The sequence below is a fragment of the Panthera tigris genome, chromosome C2 (genome assembly GCF_018350195.1).
Source record: "Panthera tigris isolate Pti1 chromosome C2, P.tigris_Pti1_mat1.1, whole genome shotgun sequence".
Lineage (NCBI taxonomy): Eukaryota > Metazoa > Chordata > Mammalia > Carnivora > Felidae > Panthera > Panthera tigris.
The window spans coordinates 103,718,700-103,737,154 of record NC_056668.1 but is presented as its reverse complement, the minus strand read 5'-3'; the positions used below and the strand labels follow the sequence as shown (position 1 = coordinate 103,737,154).

General features: G+C 37.2%; 1 protein-coding gene across 6 annotated transcripts in view; it reads right to left on the bottom strand.

The window, feature by feature from the left end:
* Window positions 1–18,455, bottom strand: part of IFT80 (intraflagellar transport 80) — a 140,406-nt gene that overhangs the window by 47,690 nt on the left and 74,261 nt on the right. For all 6 annotated transcript variants that reach the window (XM_042956575.1, XM_042956577.1, XM_007086253.3 and 3 more), the window contains one exon: window positions 5,593–5,772. In XM_042956575.1, coding sequence (XP_042812509.1) covers window positions 5,593–5,772 — 180 coding nt within the window. The remainder of the gene's footprint in view (window positions 1–5,592; window positions 5,773–18,455) is intronic.

Below are 18,455 nucleotides of genomic sequence, written 5' to 3'. Positions count from 1 at the left end.
CTCAGATTGACATAAATCCAAAAATTCTGTTTCCACATTTGTAAAATACTCATTTAATCCTATACATAGATATAATCATAGTAATAGTTACCATTTATTATTGTTTTACATATATCGACTCATTTAATCCTCAAAATCACTCTATTGTTAACTCTTACCTTTACAAAAGATAAGGTGACTAAAAATCAAATAATCTTGAATTATAGCAACTATTAGGAGCCAAAGCTGTGCCCCATGCTAAACTGAGTGTCAACAGAGAGAGAAAAGTAAAGTTGAAACTTGAGAAATGCTTCATCCCCACCTGTACCTTCTCCCTTCTAGGTACTTCCTCCTAACGGAGACATCAACTATCTCTTTCAGAAAGAATCATCCATTAAGATTCAGCCTGAAGGCAAGGGGAAGAGGAAGAAAACTCCTCACTCTAGGTTACTGTACACAGAAAAGTTGAGGTCCAAGGAGACAGGTAAGGCAATGAAGCATTGCTGGTAGCAACTGCCAGGTCAAGGTCTACATGTAACAATTAGGACTCAACATAATCTCTGATTTCTGAATTAATGAAACACAAATCAACCAACAGTCCACTAAGCTTCTAAGGAAATTGTAAAACGCTAAACCAGGCAAACAAAAAATGTGATTGTTCAGTCCCTGTGACAATCTGTGACCCCATCTTACAATAAAACTAATGGGTGAATAAAATGTATAGTCCTCAGAAAGGGAATTCTCCCAAGTAGGATATCTTCCCAGAAAAGCATACCAGAGTTGCTAATTAACCAAGCAACTAACTCTACTGCAAAGAAAAAGAGTTCTCAGTATATTCCTGGCCAGCTGGATTTTAGCTATGGACCTGGTCATCATAGTGTGTTGTTTTCTCTCTCCTCTTTTCCAAACTGTTTTCATTGCAGCTGTTCCGTTTTCCCTTCATTAGTGTAAGTTAGGAATATGGGGAGAGGGAGGAGAATAATTAAAACTCACATTTATTTATAGTTTTCTAGACCAGAGATTTAGAACTGAATGGAATAAGTAGATGAGTCTAAATTATCTTCTTTTAGGGAGGGATGGGTTTGTTTTCAATTGCATACAGAATAGCTGCATTAGTTAGTAGTGCATTTCTGAATTATATGTATATGAATAAGTGTAAGTATATCTGGTAGGTAGCTGGTAAGGTGGTGGTCAGTGATCTCTACCTATTGTTATTCACATCAGTGTAGAAGTCTCTCCACTTGTGTATGGATAGGATCTAGGAGCTTGCTTCTAGTGAACAGAATATGGTAAAAGTGATGAGATGCTACTTCTGAGTTCAGGTTATAAAAAACTGTGACTTATGGGGTGCCTAGATGGCTTAGTCAGTTGAGCATCCAACTCTTGGTTTCGGCTCAGGTCATGATCTCACAGTTTCGTGGGTTCAAGCCCTGCATTGGGCTCTGTGCTGGCTCAGAGCCTGCTTGGGATTCTCTTTCCCTTTCTCTGCCCCTCCCCCACTCAGATTGTCTCTGTTTCTCTCAAATAAATAAAAACTTAAAAAACAAAACTGTGACTTACATCTTGCTCACACTTGCTCTGGCCCTTCTCACTTGCTTGTTCTAATAAAGCAAATGGCCAAGTTGTAAGCTGCCCTTTGGAGAGGCTACATACAAGGAACTGTAGGTGGCCTCCAGTCAACAGTCTAGAAGAAACTGAGTCTCTCAGTTCAACAGATCATGATAAACAGAATCCTGCCAATAACCATGTCAATGAGCTTAGAAGCAAATCCCCCCCTAGTTGAGCCTTCAGATGTGACTAAAGCCCTGGCCAACACTTTGACTGTAGCCTAGTGAGAGACTCTAAGCCAGAAAACCTAGCAAAGCCATGCCTGGATTCCTGACCCACAGAAACCGAGAAATAACAAATGTTGTTGTTTTAAGCCACTATGTTTTAGAGTGATTTATTATGCAACAATACATAACTAGTCAGTAGGGTTGCTAAACAGCCGAAGGATAAGCCATAGCAGATAAATGTTGGTTTTTGTCTTCCCAGAATCAAATGCTCTTTTCTGGTAAATATGCCTTGGTTTCCCTCTGGGGAACCATTCTCTCCATTATTCTCAGTAACCAAGAGGTTTAGATGGGGTTGATTCATACTCCCCTCCATCTCCCAACTAAATACTCTAAACCTAGACTTGACACATGAGACCCAGTGCTGAGATTTCTGTTGAAATTACTGGAAGGAGAAAAAGCACTCTTCTTGATGGATCTTAAGTTTATAGAAATATCAAGGCCACCAAAGAGGGAGAGGTTTTGTAAAAAAAAAAAAAAAAAAAAAGCCAATACAGAGAAAAAGAAAGTCAAGGAAGAAAAAATGATGAAATCTTGTTATTTAAGACTTTGAATTCAGTAATTCCTCAAGTCAGTCCATTTCTTGACTTCACATAAAGAAATAAGCTTCTTTCTTCATTGCTTACCTTAAATCAATTTGAGATGAATTTATGGGGGAAAAAAGAGATTTTCAACTAGGAGGTTCCATGAAAAGGGGGACCAAATTTGTTCTCATCACAATTATATTTCCCATTGCCTAGTCCAATGCCTGGCAAGTAGGGATCACTCAATAAATATCTAGTGAATGAGTGTATGAAAGTATTTTAAGAAAAACCACTGAATAGGCCCAATTTAGCAAAAATGCAATACAAATGTTTTATAATCACTGAGAAAGTAAAAACAATAAAAACAGTGTTCTAGTTCTAAAATTTTGAAAGATTACTTACAAACATTATTGTAAGTACAAAAACAATTTGGATTAGATAAGTCATTTAAACACCTCCACTGCTCATTTTATCTCATGTAAAAATCCTCTAATCTCTAGGATGACTCCTTTTTATTATGTAAGAAGAACTCCTCTTTCTAGATATATTCTCATCATGGGGCATTTTTGAAATTAAGGCTAGAATTTATTTAGCAATACTATTAGCTAATCGCCCCCCATGCACTATATGGATAAAATAATTATGTCCCCAAATCAATTGATTAGAACTCACAAGGCATCTTTTGTCATATACACAACACTATAAATAATGCTTTAGTTCCCAGGTTAATTAACAGAAATACCTACTTATATATAACATCACCTAGATCCAATAACTAATTTACAGGAAATACAGAAGATAGAGGAGTATGTCAAACCACACCATAGGGACACAATCAATAAAGTCCAGACTGTGGTAAACTCTGCTGGACAAACAATTTGGTTCCTTCAGCAAATAAAGTGCAGGGGTAAAACCAGAGATGGAAGGGGAACCTATATTTTAGGAAACTTAAAAGACATGTCAACCAATTGCAACATGTAAACCATTTTGGATCCTGATTTCAAAACAAACTTTTAAAAATGTGACATGTGGGAAACAGCTGAAAATTTGAACACTTTCTGCATATTTGATAATATTAAGGAATTATTATTTTTAAGGTATAATAATGGTATTGTGGTTATGTTAAAAGAGTCCTTCTCTTAGCTGTATACTGAAAATTTCACAGATAAAATATGATATCTGAATTGGCTTCAAAATAATTGGGGAAGGAGGAAAGTAGATATGGACAATGCCTGGGCCAGGCTTGGTCATGGGTTGGTTGTTAGGGCTGGGTGATGAGTACACAGTGATTCATCACACTATTCTGTCTACTTCTGCATATGTATTAAATTCTCCATAAAAGGGGAACCTGGGTGGCTCAATTGGTTAAGCATCCAATTTCACCTCAGGTCATGATCTCCTGATTTGTGAATAAAAGCCCCATGTCAGGCTCTGTACTGACAACTCAGAGCCTGGAGCCTGTTTCAGATTCTGTGTTTTCCTCTCTCTCTCTGCCCTTCCCGCTCACTCTCTGTCTCTGTCTTTCTGTCTCTCTCTCTCTCTCTCTCTCTCAAATACAAACATTAAAAAAAATACTCCATAATAAAATGTTTAAAATTTTAAAAATAAGTAAACAGAACAAAGAAAAACTATAATATACCTAATTATTACAAATCTAGTGACCATATGATCCAAATAAAAAAATCTGGATACTTAGGCTAAAGAACATTTGAGTAGACTTAGAAATTACAAGATACATGCTTCCAAATAATTATAATAGTCTGAATTCTGAATATGAAGACAGAGGCAATTGATACAATAGGAGGAAGAAGAGTTAGAAGGTACAGTTCTCCTTTCTCTGGCAGAGGGTTTGCCATTGGTACATTGTCTCTGGCCTCTTCCTCGTATCTTTTGTCAACTAACTTTTAAAATATTTGTTGACCAGGCACCTGGGTGGCGCAGTTGGTTGAACATCTGACTCTTGCTTTTGGTTCAGGTCATGATCCCGGAGTCGTGAGGTCGAGCCCCCCTGTCGGGCTCTGCACTGAGCATGGAGCCTGCTTAAGATTCTCTCATTCTGGGGCTCCTGGGTGGCTCTGTCAGTTAAGCATCTGACTTTGGCTCAGGTCATGATCTTGCGGTTCATGGGTTCAAGCCCTGCGTGGGGCTCTGTGCTGACAGCTCAGAGCATGGGGCCTGCTTCAGATTCTGTGTCTCCCTCTCTGTCCCTCACCCACTCTCACTCTGTCTCTCTCTCAAAAATAAATAAACATTAAAAAAAAAAGATTCTCTCATTCTCCCTCTGCCCCTCTTGCCCACTTACACACTCTCTCTCTAAAATAAATAAATTAAAAAATTTTAAATTTATTTGTTGAGCATTTATTATATGCAAGACACTGGGCTTGAGTGAAATAACAGTATTGTACACTTAAGAAGCTTATAGTGCATAGATAACCCCCCTACTGGAGTTCTCTGACCTGAACAACATTTCCCTCAACTTTCTAGTGCTACATCCCAACCGTCCTGTCCTTTAAAAAAATTTTTTGTTTAATCTTTATTTTTGAAAGAGAGTTTGAGTGGGGGAGGGGCAGAGAGGGAAGACACAGGCTCCAGGCTCCAGGCTCCAGGCTCTGAGCCATCAGCATAGAGCCAGACATGGTGATCAAACCTACAAACTGTGAGACCATGACCTAAGCTGAAGTTGGACACTCATCCGACTGAGCCACCTAGGTGCCCCCCAAACTTCCCATCTTATTTCACTCCAAAAGTACCTGTTTTTCACTTCCTACCTCCCAATAAGAATTTCCCACTGTTTTCCTACTTTGGCTAGCCTTAGGTAATTCTTAAAAGGAAAAAAAAATTTTGTAAACAGGTTAAATAAGCTTATACAATTATAAATTAACAAAATAATGTAACCCTGACAGTGACTAGCAGGCTAGGCCTGCCATGGGGTCAGGTCCAGGAGTTAAATCTAACTTATTGCAGCTTCTTCCCTCCTTCCGGAACTGAATCCACATAGTCCCTAAATGCTTCAAGTTTCACCATCCCTGCCTCAACCCCATAACCACAGTAGCTGTGGGTACTCAGGTTCTGTATCAGTGAAAGGTTCTTATATTATGTCATGAAAAAGTCACCAATGGCATTGGTGAAATATATTTAATATGACTGAATTTTTATAAACTTGGTTTAAATACAATTAGTGACGATAACTCCATATTCTGTAGAGTGAGCTAATGTGAAAAGAGGCAGGTTTAATCAACGATGGAACATAATCATACCTGCATGGTCCTTCGTTTAGTTAACGTTACTTGAAAATTTTTCCACTCCCAACGCTGCTCCACCACATGTGCAAAAACAACATGCCCATTTCCACAGGCTCCAGCGATCTGAGTGCCATCAATTGACCACGCGATGTTAAATATACTGCCGGTGTTGGGCTTTTCCAAAGCATATGACCACTGGGGAAGAAAGAATGAGAGTAAAATCAATTCACTGGGAAAAAAAAATTTAAAGGAGTTTTAAATTGAGCATACATTTTAAGATAATTTTTTAAAAGAATGTGGTTTATCCTAGAATTGAGAAATTTTTTTCTTGATAATTGTGTACTGAACAGAAGATACAGATGTAATTTTTAAAGTACACTGTAGAATTATATGATAAAAGTGTATAAAATCTCTCAAGAACTGCAAAACACTCACACTGTTTCCATTCACATCACTACTTTTAAGTAATAATGCTGAATTGGTAAATAAGAAGTCTGTAGAAAAAAAAAAAGACACCTTACTTTTCTTAAGGACCTCTATAGTCCTTACACTGAAAGGATGATTATAATATATCAATAATTTTATGTCACTAAAAATTGAAACTGAAGACACAATATAACTAAGACATCTCTGACACACATTTTAAATCATGAAAGAATAGGTTAATGGACCTTTTTTTTCTTGTTTTTTCTTTCATAATGTAGTAATATAACCTCTTCTAGAATCTACTTATCTCTCTGAGAAAGTTATCTAAAGGTATCAAGAAGCATCATCTAAGACAAAGGAGACTTACGTGTGTGTGTATGTGTGTGTGTGTGAATAAGACAGTCAGAAAAAGCCTTTTAAAAGATGACATAACATGCATTTTCTTTCATTTTTCAGATGCAAAATATGTATTTGCTAGAAGGATGATTTATTTATTTGACTAAATTTGCATACATTCCCTTTCCATTCTTCCAACCTTACAGCTTAAAGTCAAATTGAATCTTGATTTTTTTGTTGTTGATATTTTGGTTGTTCTTGAGTGCATATTTATTTTGCTGTACATTATTGTTGTTTCAAATATATTCATTGTTAGCTACAGGTTCAATGACAAAAAATGTGGAGAAAATTGAAAAAATATAGAAAAATATTCATTAATTCATAGTACTATCAAAAAAGATTTTAAATTCTCAATAAAGTTCATACATACAATAAAAATGCTGAATGACTCTTACTACTCATTGACACTTTTTTCAACTGTCCTTCAAACCTCTACCTATTGCTTAAGTAAAAGGCCCTATAAGAAAGTTATCGAGGAGGAGATAATGAACAAACTTTCCCTTCATCAGCAGCATAAAAATGTTAAAAACCTCCTTTTCTGAAATTAAGAAGAGTAAGTTCAACAAAGGAAAATATACAATAGTTGAAGTCATCTTTTTAAAAATAAGTGAAGACAATATCAACAATACAAACAATCTACTTCTGGCAATAAAAAAATTTCATTTATGTTTGACAAACAGAATTATGACATACTGCATGACTACTATTTTACATAAAAATTATGTGGTTGGTATAGACAAATGAAACTCAATTTATTAATATGTAATAATAGATTGGACTAGGCTTATGGCACATCTATCATTCTAAATTTATTCTCATGGTGTAGATGCAAGAGAAATCTTATTTTATTTTTTTAAAATGTGTATTTATTTATTTTTGACAGAGAGAGAGACAGCACAAGTGGGACAGGGTCAGAGGGAGAGAGAGAGAGAGACAATCCCACGCAGGCTGCTCACTGTGAGCACAGAGCTCGGAGTGAGGCTTAAACTCACAAACCATGAGATCATGACCTGAGCTGAAATCAAGAGTTGGATGCTTAACTGACTGACTGAGCCAACCAGATGCCCCAGAGATCTTATTTTAAATTGTATTTTAAAACCATAGATTCATATTTTAAAACTATTTACTTTAAAGTATGATTTTAAACTACCAAAAGAACCAAATCAGCCAGAAAGAAACATCTTACTAAAATTAAACATAACAAAATGTATCTAAGAACTCCTAGAGGCCTAATCCTAGCTAAGAGGAGAAAAGGGAAAGGGATATTTAGATAATACTTTCATCACCCTATATTCCTCTGATGTCTTTCATACTCCAGGTACAACAAATATAAAATCTGCACAACAGGGACGTCCACTCTCACCACTGTTGTTTAACATATTGTTGGAAGTCCTGGCCACAACAATCAGACAACAAAATGAAATAAAAGGCATCCAAATTGGCAAAGAAGAAGTCAAACTTTCACTTTTTGCAAATGACATGATACTCTAAATGGAAAACTTGAAAGACTCCAACAAAATACTGCTAGAACTGATACCTGAATTCAGCAAAATTGCAGGATATAAAATTAATGTACAGCAATCAGTTGCATTTCTCTACACCAATAACGAAGCAACAGAAAAATTGATAATTGCACCAAGAACCATAAATAATTTATAATTATTATTCATTATATTTATAAATAATAATAATTATATTATTATTAAATTATAAACCATTTATAATTGCACCAAGAGCCACAAAATACCTAGGAATAAAACTAACTAAAGAGATAAAACATCTATATGCTGAAAACTATAGAAAGCTTATCAAAGAAACTGAAGAAGACACAAAGAAATGGAAAAACATTCCATGCTCATGGATTGGAAGAATAAATATTGTTAAAACATTAATACTAACAAAGGAATCTACACATTCAGTGAAACCCCAATCAAAATAGCACCAGCATTCTTCACAGAGCTAGAACAAACATATAATCATAAAATTTGTATGGAACCACAAAAGACCCAGAATAGCCAAAGAAATGTTGAAAAAGAAAACCAAAGCTGGAGGCATCACAATCCCAGACTCTAGCCTATACTACAAAGCTGTAATCATCAAGACACTGTGATATTGGCACAAAAACAGACAAACTGACCAGTGGAATAGAATAGAGAACCCAGAAATGGACCCACAAATATATGGCCAACTAATCTTTGACAAAGTAGGAAAGAGTATCCAATGGAAAAAAGACAGTCTCTTTAGCAAATGGTGCTGGGAGAACTGGACAGCAACATGCAGAAGAATGAAACTGGACCACTTTCTTACATCATACACAAAAAAAATTCAAAATGGATGGAGGACCTAAATGTGAGATAGGAAACCATCAAAATTCTAGAGGTGAAAACAGGCAACAATCTCTTTGACCTCAGCTACAGCAACTTCTTACTTGACATATCTCCGAAGGCAAGGGAAATAAAAGCAAAAATGAATTACTGGGACCTCATCAAGATAAAAAGCTTCTTCACAACAAAGGAAATAATCAACAAAACTAAAAGGCAACCAATGGAATGGGAGAAGATATTTGCAAATGACATATCTGATGAAGGGTTAGTATCTAAAATCTATAAAGAACTTACCAAACTCAACACCCGAAAAACAAATAATCCAGTGAAGAAATGGGCAGAAGACATGAATAGACACTTTTCCAAAAAACACTTCCAGATGGTTAACAGACACATCAAAAGATGCTCAACTTTGCTTATCATCAGGCAAATGTATGAATCAAAACCACACTGAGACCGGTCAGAGTGGCTAAAATTAACAACTCAGGAAACAACAGATGTTTGGCGAGGATGTGGAGAAAGGGGAACCGTCTTGCATTGGTGTTAGGAATGCAAACTGGTACAGCCACTCTGGGAAACAGTATGGAGGTTCCTCAAAAAATTAAAAATAGAATTACCCTATGACCCAGTAATAGCACTACTAGGAATTTATCCAAAGGATACAGGAATGCTGATTCACAGGGGCACATGTATCCCAATGTTTATAGCAGTGCTACCAACAATAGCCAAATTATGGAAAGAGCCCAAATGTCCATCAACTGATGAATGGATAACATAATACAATATACAACATATGTATTATTATATTGTATTATATAAGATGTATAATATATACATATATATGTACATATATGTATTGATACAATATACATATATTATATGTACAATACATATTATATTGTATTATACTGTATTATATATTATATGTATAATACAATACATATATTGTATTATATAATGTATATATAATATATACATATATATGTATACATATATGTATTATTAATACAATATATACATACATATGTACATATAATATTAATACAACATACATATATAATATATACATAATATGTATATGTATTATATAGTATGTAATAATATGTATATATAATATATACATATATGTATATATTATATATGTATTATTATGTATTATACGTATACATGTATACAAATACATACATGTATGTATACAATATATGTATATTGTATACATACATGTATAATACATATTGTACATATAATGTACATGTACATATACATATAATGTGCACATACATATATGCACATGTAATATTAATGCAATATACACATATATAATATATACATACATGTACGTATAATATATGTATTATTAATACAATATACATATAATGTATTATATGTATAATACATATTGTATTGTATTATAGTGTATTATATTATATGTATAATACAATACATATATTGTATTATATAATATATACATATATATGTACATATATGTATTATTAATACAACATACATATATATATATATATATATATATACACACACACACACACATACACACACAAAATGGAATACTACTTGGTGATAAAAAGAATGAAATCTTGCCATTTGCAACAATGTGGATGTAACTGGAGGGTATTATGCTAAGTGAAATAAGTCAGTCAGAGAAAGACATCATACGTTTTCACTCATATGTGGAATTTGAGAAACTTAACAGAAGGCCATCAGGGAAGGGAAGGAAAAATAAGTTACAAACAGAGAGAGGCATACCATTAAGAGACTCTTAAATACAGAGAACAGACTGAGGGTTGATGGGGGTGGGAGATTTGGGAGGTGGGGAAAATGAGGATAGACATTGAGGAGGGCACTTGTTGGGATGAGCACTGGGTGTTGTATGTAACTAATGAATCACAGGAATCTACTCCTGAAGCCAAGACCACACTGTATATTAGCTAACTTGACAAGAAAGTATTAAAAAAAAACCCAAAACCCTATGTCCAAATGTTTATAGTGACATTATTTATAACAGCCAAAAACCTGAAAGATGCAAATGTCCATAAAATGATGAATGGAAAAACAAAATATGTTATATTCATATAATGTTTGGCAGTATTATTTGGCAATAAAGAGGAATGAAATAGGGCGCCTAGCTGGCTGAGTGACTCTTGATCTCGGGATTGTGAGTTCAAGCCCTGAATTGGCATAGAGCGTACTTCAAAAAAAAGAAAAGAAAAGAGAAGAGAAGAGAAGAGAAGAGAAGAGAAGAGAAGAGAAGAGAAGAGAAGAGAGAAGAGAAGAGAAGAGAAGAGAAGAGAAGAAAAGAAAAGAAAAGAAAAGAAAAGAAAAGAAAAGAAAAGAAAAGAAAAGAAAAGAAAAGAGGCACCTGGGTGGCTCAGTTGGTTAAGTGTCCAATTCTTGAGTTTGGCTCAGGTCATGATCTCTCAGTCCTGGAATTGAGCCCGGCACTGGGTGTGGAGCCTGCTTGAGATTCTCTCCCCCTTTCCCTCTGCCCCTCCCCTGCTCAGGCACATGCACGTGATCTCCCTCTCAAAAAAGGAATGAAGCAATAAAACATGCTGCAACATGGATGAACCTTGAAAACATTATGCTAAGTGAAAGAAGCCAGTCACAAAAGGCCACATACTATATTATTCCATTTAGATGAAATAGCCACAAGAGAAAATAAAAGAAGATTAGTGGTTGCCATGAGACATGGGGAGGGGAATAGGAGTGACTGCTAATGGGTATGGGTTTCTTTTTGTGGTGATGAAAATGTTCTGAAATTCTGAAATTAGATTAGTCAGTTGCACAGCTCTGCACTAAAAATGACTGAATTCTACACTTTAATAAAAGGGTGAACTTTACAATATGTGAAATATATCTCAATAAAATTGTCATTTAAAAAGAAGAAAATAGGTTTACGAACAAAAGAATGTAAAAAAGAAATTTTAAAACTCTGTAGTGTTGGTATGGCTATTCTGAGCATTTTCACTAGTGTTTTTAAATAACTAGGATTTTTGGCTAGGTGAAAGCAGATACTGAAGTAAGACTGGTGAGGGTAAATAAAATCCTATAGTTTCTGGATTTGAACTGGAAGTATCAGTTTGAGTTTGTGAAAAAAAATTCCTAGCTCTGTCCACTAAAAAGGGCTAGAAAAGCAATGATCAACTTAGTAACAGTGAGCACCCCTAACACTTTAGGGTTTTCTCTCAATATCATTTTCCATGTTTTCACAAAATAAACCTGGGCACACTAAAGAAAAAGCTGATAGGAGATGTGGGTCAGAAAAAATAAAGTATGAATTTGGAACATTTTGTCATACTTAGAAAACAAGGGAAGTGATAAAAGCCTACAAGATTCTGACAAAAAAAAAAAAAAGGCTGGCTAAAATTGGGCTGATTTGAGCATTTTATTTATTGGAATACACCAATTATGTTAAAATTAGTGAGTTTATGACCTTAACAATAACATTTATTGGTTGTATTTGGAGACTACAAGACTACAAGGCTACTGGTGTAATGAATCCCCATTTACCCATTACCCAGTCTCCAGCAGTTACCAACTAATGGCTCATTCTTAGCTCATCTGTACTACCACCTACGTCTCCAAGGCCTAGATTATTTTGAGCAAGTCCCTGACAGCATATCATTTCATCACTAAATATTTTAGTATATTTAGTGATGAACACAAAGACTTTTTTTTAACTTAACCTCAACAACATTAAACAATAATTAACAATAATTATCCAGTCACTGTTCAAATTTATATTTTTGGAAACTAATAGTTAAAGAGAAATAATCAGGAATTTATTCTGCCTTTGTTATATGAACTATACCCCAGGGTAACCAACAGTCAAGGAGATGTTTCTTTTTTTTTTTTTTTTTTTAATTTTTTTTCAATGTTTTTTATTTATTTTTGGGACAGAGAGAGACAGAGCATGAACGGGGGAGGGGCAGAGAGAGAGGGAGACACAGAATCGGAAACAGGCTCCAGGCTCTGAGCCATCAGCCCAGAGCCCGACGCGGGGCTCGAACTCACGGACCGCGAGATCGTGACCTGGCTGAAGTCGGACGCTTAACCGACTGTGCCACCCAGGCGCCCCAAGGAGATGTTTCTTTTGTAGAACTATTGCAGTTAGATGAAGAAATGAGAATTAGAATATTACCATTTTATGAGGTACCTGGGTGGCTCAGTCAGTTAAGGGTCCAACTTTGGCTCAGGTCATGATCTCACAGTTAGTGAGTTCAAGCCCTGGGTCGGGTTCTGTGCTGACAGCCCAGAGCCTGGAGCCTGCTTTGGATTCTGTCTCCCTCTCTCTCTGCGCCACACCCCCCCCCCCAACTCCTTCTCTCTGTCTCTCTCTCTCTCTCAAAAATAAATAAACATAAAAAAAAAGAATATTACCAATTTGCAGTTGTAAGTGAATTAGTAGATCTAGACAATGATCATCATTTGCTAATAACATAAGAGAGACAATCAGACATTAAATGCTTCCTGCTGGAAGTATACAATATCACCTATGAAGTTCTTACATTTTTTTCTTAGTTTTTTTACTTATTTTTTTCTTGCCAAAAAAATCAAACCTGATTCTGATCAGGACTCTAGATCTAACTACCAATTTACAGGAAATAAAGGAAACAGAGCAACATGTTAGATGACACCATGAGACTGCAGATGGCAAAATCTAGACTGTGGGAAAATATAGGATATGACCAGTTTCTTCAACTACAGAAAATTACAAGGGGAAAAAATGTGGAAGGGGAACTTACAGATCAGCCAATCACAATGACTGTATCTTATCTGCATCTTGATTTCAACAAACTGAAAAAAAAATTGGAAAAATTTGAACAGTGACTGGATATTTGCTAATATTAAGGAATTATTGTTAACCGTTTTTAGGTTTAATAATGGTAATGAGTTTAGGTTAAAAGTCTTTGTGTTCTTAGTGATATATACTGAAATATTTAGTGATGAAATGATATGCTTTTAGGGATTTACTCAAAATAATCCTGGCCATGGAGAAATAGGTGGTAGTACAGATAAGAATTAGTCATTAGTTGATAACTGCTAGAAACTGGGTAATGGAGGTTCATTATATAGTCAATTCTCAAAAAGTGATCACTGGGCCAGAAGCTTAAGCACCATCTGGGAACTTATTGAAAATGCAAATTTTTTGGCCCTACCTTAGATCTACTGTATTAGAGAGACTGGAGTGGGGCCCAGCAATCTATTTTAACAATAACTCTAGGTAATTCTAATGCACACTAAAGTTTGAAAACCAGTGCTTTATGTTATTTTCCTACTGTATTATCTGAAAGTCTAATAATAAAAGTGAATGAGGAAATAATAATTCACTAATAAAAATGAAATGAGGAAAAAATGAGGTTGATGAATGTGTAACAGGGAAAAACTTAGCATGTTGACTCCATATTGCTTCTACTTCTCTTGCTACTGTGACCTATAGCTTAGAACATTCTGCTTAGCCCTGCACTTAGGCGTTTTACAGTTAAGGTTTTCAGAAACTGCTTTTTACCCAAAATCTACCACACCCAAGGAGATAAGGAAGTACATAACAGAAATGACTTGCGGTGTTTAAGATTTACAGAAACACGATGACCGGATTCCTGTACGCAAAGATCAACTGACCAAGAACAAAGAAGTTACGTGACCTTTCTCAGATGTCTACTGGTGTCAGTCACCTTTTAACTTCACCCCCCTTTCAACTTCTCCTCTTCCTAACATAAAAGCAACTCAAATCTTATGCTCTGGGGAGATGGCTCTTTGGGACAATAGTCCACCATCTCCTTGATTTTCTGACGTTCCAAACAGAGTCATTCTCCTTGCCCCAATATCTAGCCTCTCAATTTATTGGCCTGTTGTGTGGTGAGCAGAACAAGCTTGGACTTGGTAACAAATGTAAGAAACCAAGTTTACAATGTAACTATGAGAAGCTGGATTAGTAGCTAAGGCACAGGTCATGTAATTTTTCTCAAGAGCTGGCAGATGAATTGGCAGAGAATGAACAGTGAGCCAGTTGCTAATGATAGTCTTAAACCAAATCACATATTTTGCTTTTCTTATAGAACAGTGACTGTATGTTAAAATCATATAGAGAATATTAAAAAATAGACCCAGGTTCCATCCCAAGAATTTCTGGATTTAATTAGTTAGAGTCCTGGGTTTTGGTATCTTTTATAAAAGCATCCCAGAGGGAGGGAAGATGGCGGCGTAGGAGGACGCTGGGCTCACCGTGCGTCCTGCTGATCTCTTAGATTCCACCTACACCTGCCTAAATAACCCAGAAAACCGCCAGAGGATTAGCAGAACGGAGTCTCCGGAGCCAAGCGCAGACGAGAGGCCCACGGAAGAGGGTAGGAAGGGTGGCGAGGCGGTGCGCGCTCCACGGACTGGCGGGAGGGAGCCGGGGCGGAGGGGCGGCTCGCCGGCCAAGCAGAGCCCCTGGGTCTGGTTGGCAAAAGCGGAGGGGCCAGACGGACTGTGTTCCGACAGCAAGTGCGACTTAGCGTCTGGGAGGTCATAAGTTAACAGCTCTGCTCGGAAAGCGGGAAGGCTGGAGAACAAAGGGAGGGAGAGCTGCTGAGCTCCCGGACGGCAGAGCTCAGCTTGGCGGGGAACAAAGGCGCTCGCCAGCGCCATCTCCCCCGCCCATCCCCCAGCCAAAATCCCAAAGGGAACCAGTTCCTGCCAGGGAACTTGCTCGCTCCACGCAAACACCCAACTCTGTGCTTCTGCGGAGCCAAACCTCCGGCAGCGGATCTGACTCCCTCCTGCTGCCACAGGGCCCCTCCTGAAGTGGATCACCTAAGGAGAAGCTAGCTAAGCCTGCCCCTCCTGCCCCCGTGCACCTTGCCTACCCACCCCAGCTAATACGCCAGATCCCCAGCACCACAAGCCTGGCAGTGTGCAAGTAGCCCAGACGGGCCACGCCAACCCACAGGGAATCCCGCCCCTAGGAGAGGGGAAGAGAAGGCACACACCAGTCTGACTGTGGCCCCAGCGGTGGGCTGGGGGCAGACATCAGGTCGGACTGCGGCCCCGCCCACCAGCTCCAGTTATACACCACAGCACGGGGGAAGTGCCCTGCAGGTCCCCACCACTCCAGGGACTATCCAAAATGACCAAACGGAAGAATTCCCCTCAGAAGAATCTCCAGGAAATAACAACAGCTAATGAACTGATCAAAAAGGATTTAAATAATATAACAGAAAGTGAATTTAGAATAATAGTCATAAAATTAATCACTGGGCTTGAAAAACAGTATAGAGGACAGCAGAGAATCTCTTGCTACAGAGATCAAGGGACTAAGGAACAGTCACGAGGAGCTGAAAAGCGCTTTAAACAAAATGCATAACAAAATGGAAACGACAACAGCTCGGATTGAAGAGGCAGAGGAGAGAATAGGTGAACTAGAAGATAAAGTTATGGAAAAAGAGGAAGCTGAGAGAAAGATAAAAAAATCCAGGAGTATGAGGGGAAAATTAGAGAACTAAGTGATACACTAAAAAGAAATAATATACGCATAATTGGTATCCCAGAGGAGGAAGAGAGAGGGAAAGGTGCTGAAGGGGTACTTGAAGAAATTATAGCTGAGAACTTCCCTGAACTGGGGAAGGAAAAAGGCATTGAAATCCAAGAGGCACAGAGAACTCCCTTCAGACGTAACTTGAATCGATCTTCTGCACGACATATCATAGTGAAACTGGCAAAATACAAGGATAAAGAGAAAATTCTGAAAGCAGCAAGGGATAAACGTGCCCTCACATATAAAGGGAGACCTATAAGACTCGTGACTGATCTCTCTTTTGAAACTTGGCAGGCCAGAAAGGATTGGCACGATATCTTCAGTGTGCTAAACAGAAAAAATATGCAGCCGAGAATCCTTTATCCAGCAAGTCTGTCATTTAGAATAGAAGGAGAGATAAAGGTCTTCCCAAACAAACAAAAACTGAAGGAATTTGTCACCACTAAACCAGCCCTACAAGAGATCTTAAGGGGCATCCTGTGAGACAAAGTATCAGAGACATCACTACAAGCATAAAACATACAGACATCACAATGACTCTAAACCCGTATCTTTCTATAATAACACTGAATGTAAATGGATTAAATGCGCCAACCAAAAGACATAGCTATCAGAATGGATAAAAAAACAAGACCCATCTATTTGCTGTCTACAAGAGACTCATTTTAGACCTGAGGACACCTTTAGATTGAGAGTGAGGGGATGGAGAACTATTTATCATGCTACTGGAAGCCAAAAGAAAGCTGGAGTAGCCATACTTATATCAGACAAACTAGACTTTAAATTAAAGGCTGTAACAAGAGATGAAGAAGGGCATTATATAATAATTACAGGGTCTATCCATCAGGAAGAGCTAACAATTATAAATGTCTATGCGCCGAATACCGGAGCCCCCAGATATATAAAACAATTACTCATAAACATAAGCAACCTTATTGATAAGAATGTGGTCATTGCAGGGGACTTTAACACCCCACTTACAGAAATGGATAGATCATCTAGACACACGGTCAATAAAGAAACAAGGGCCCTGAATGATACATTGGATCAGATGGACTTGACAAATATTTTTAGAACTCTGCATCCCAAAGCAACAGAATATACTTTCTTCTCGAGTGCACATGGAACATTCTCCAAGATACATCATATACTGGGTCACAAAACAGCCCTTCATAAGCGTACAAGAATTGAAATTATACCATGCATACTTTCAGATCACAATGCTATGAAGCTTGAAATCAACCACAGGAAAAAGTCTGGAAAACCTCCAAAAGCATGGAGGTTAAAGAACACCCTACTAACGAATGAGTGGGTCAACCAGGCAATTAGAGAAGAAATCAAAAAATATATGGAAACAAACGAAAATGAAAATACAACAATCCAAACGCTTTGGGACGCAGCGAAGGCAGTCCTGAGAGGAAAATACATTGCAATCCAGGCCTATCTCAAGAAACAAGAAAAATCCCAAATACAAAATCTAACAGCACACCTAAAGGAAATAGAAGCAGAACAGCAAAGGCAGCCTAAACCCAGCAGAAGAAGAGAAATCATAAAGATCAGAGCAGAAATAAACAATATAGAATCTAAAAAAACTGTAGAGCAGATCAACGAAACCAAGAGTTGGTTTTTTGAAAAAATAAACAAAATTGACAAACCTCTAGCCAGGCTTCTCAAAAAGAAAAGGGAGATGACCCAAATAGATAAAATCATGAATGAAAATGGAATTATTACAACCAATCCCTCAGAGATACAAACAATTATCAGGGAATACTATGAAAAATTATATGCCAACAAATTGGACAACCTGGAAGAAATGGACAAATTCCTAAACACCCACACTCTTCCAAAACTCAATCAGGAGGAAATAGAAAGCTTGAACAGACCCATAACCAGCGAAGAAATTGAATCGGTTATCAAAAATCTCCCAACAAATAAGAGTCCAGTACCAGATGGCTTCCCAGGGGAGTTCTAACAGACGTTTAAAGCAGAGATAATACCTATCCTTCTCAAGCTATTCCAAGAAATAGAAAGGGAAGGAAAACTTCCAGACTCATTCTATGAAGCCAGTATTACTTTGATTCCTAAACCAGACAGAGACCCAGTAAAAAAAAAAAAAAGAACTACAGGCCAATATCCCTGATGAATATGGATGCAAAAATTCTCAATAAGATACTAGCAAATCGAATTCAACAGCA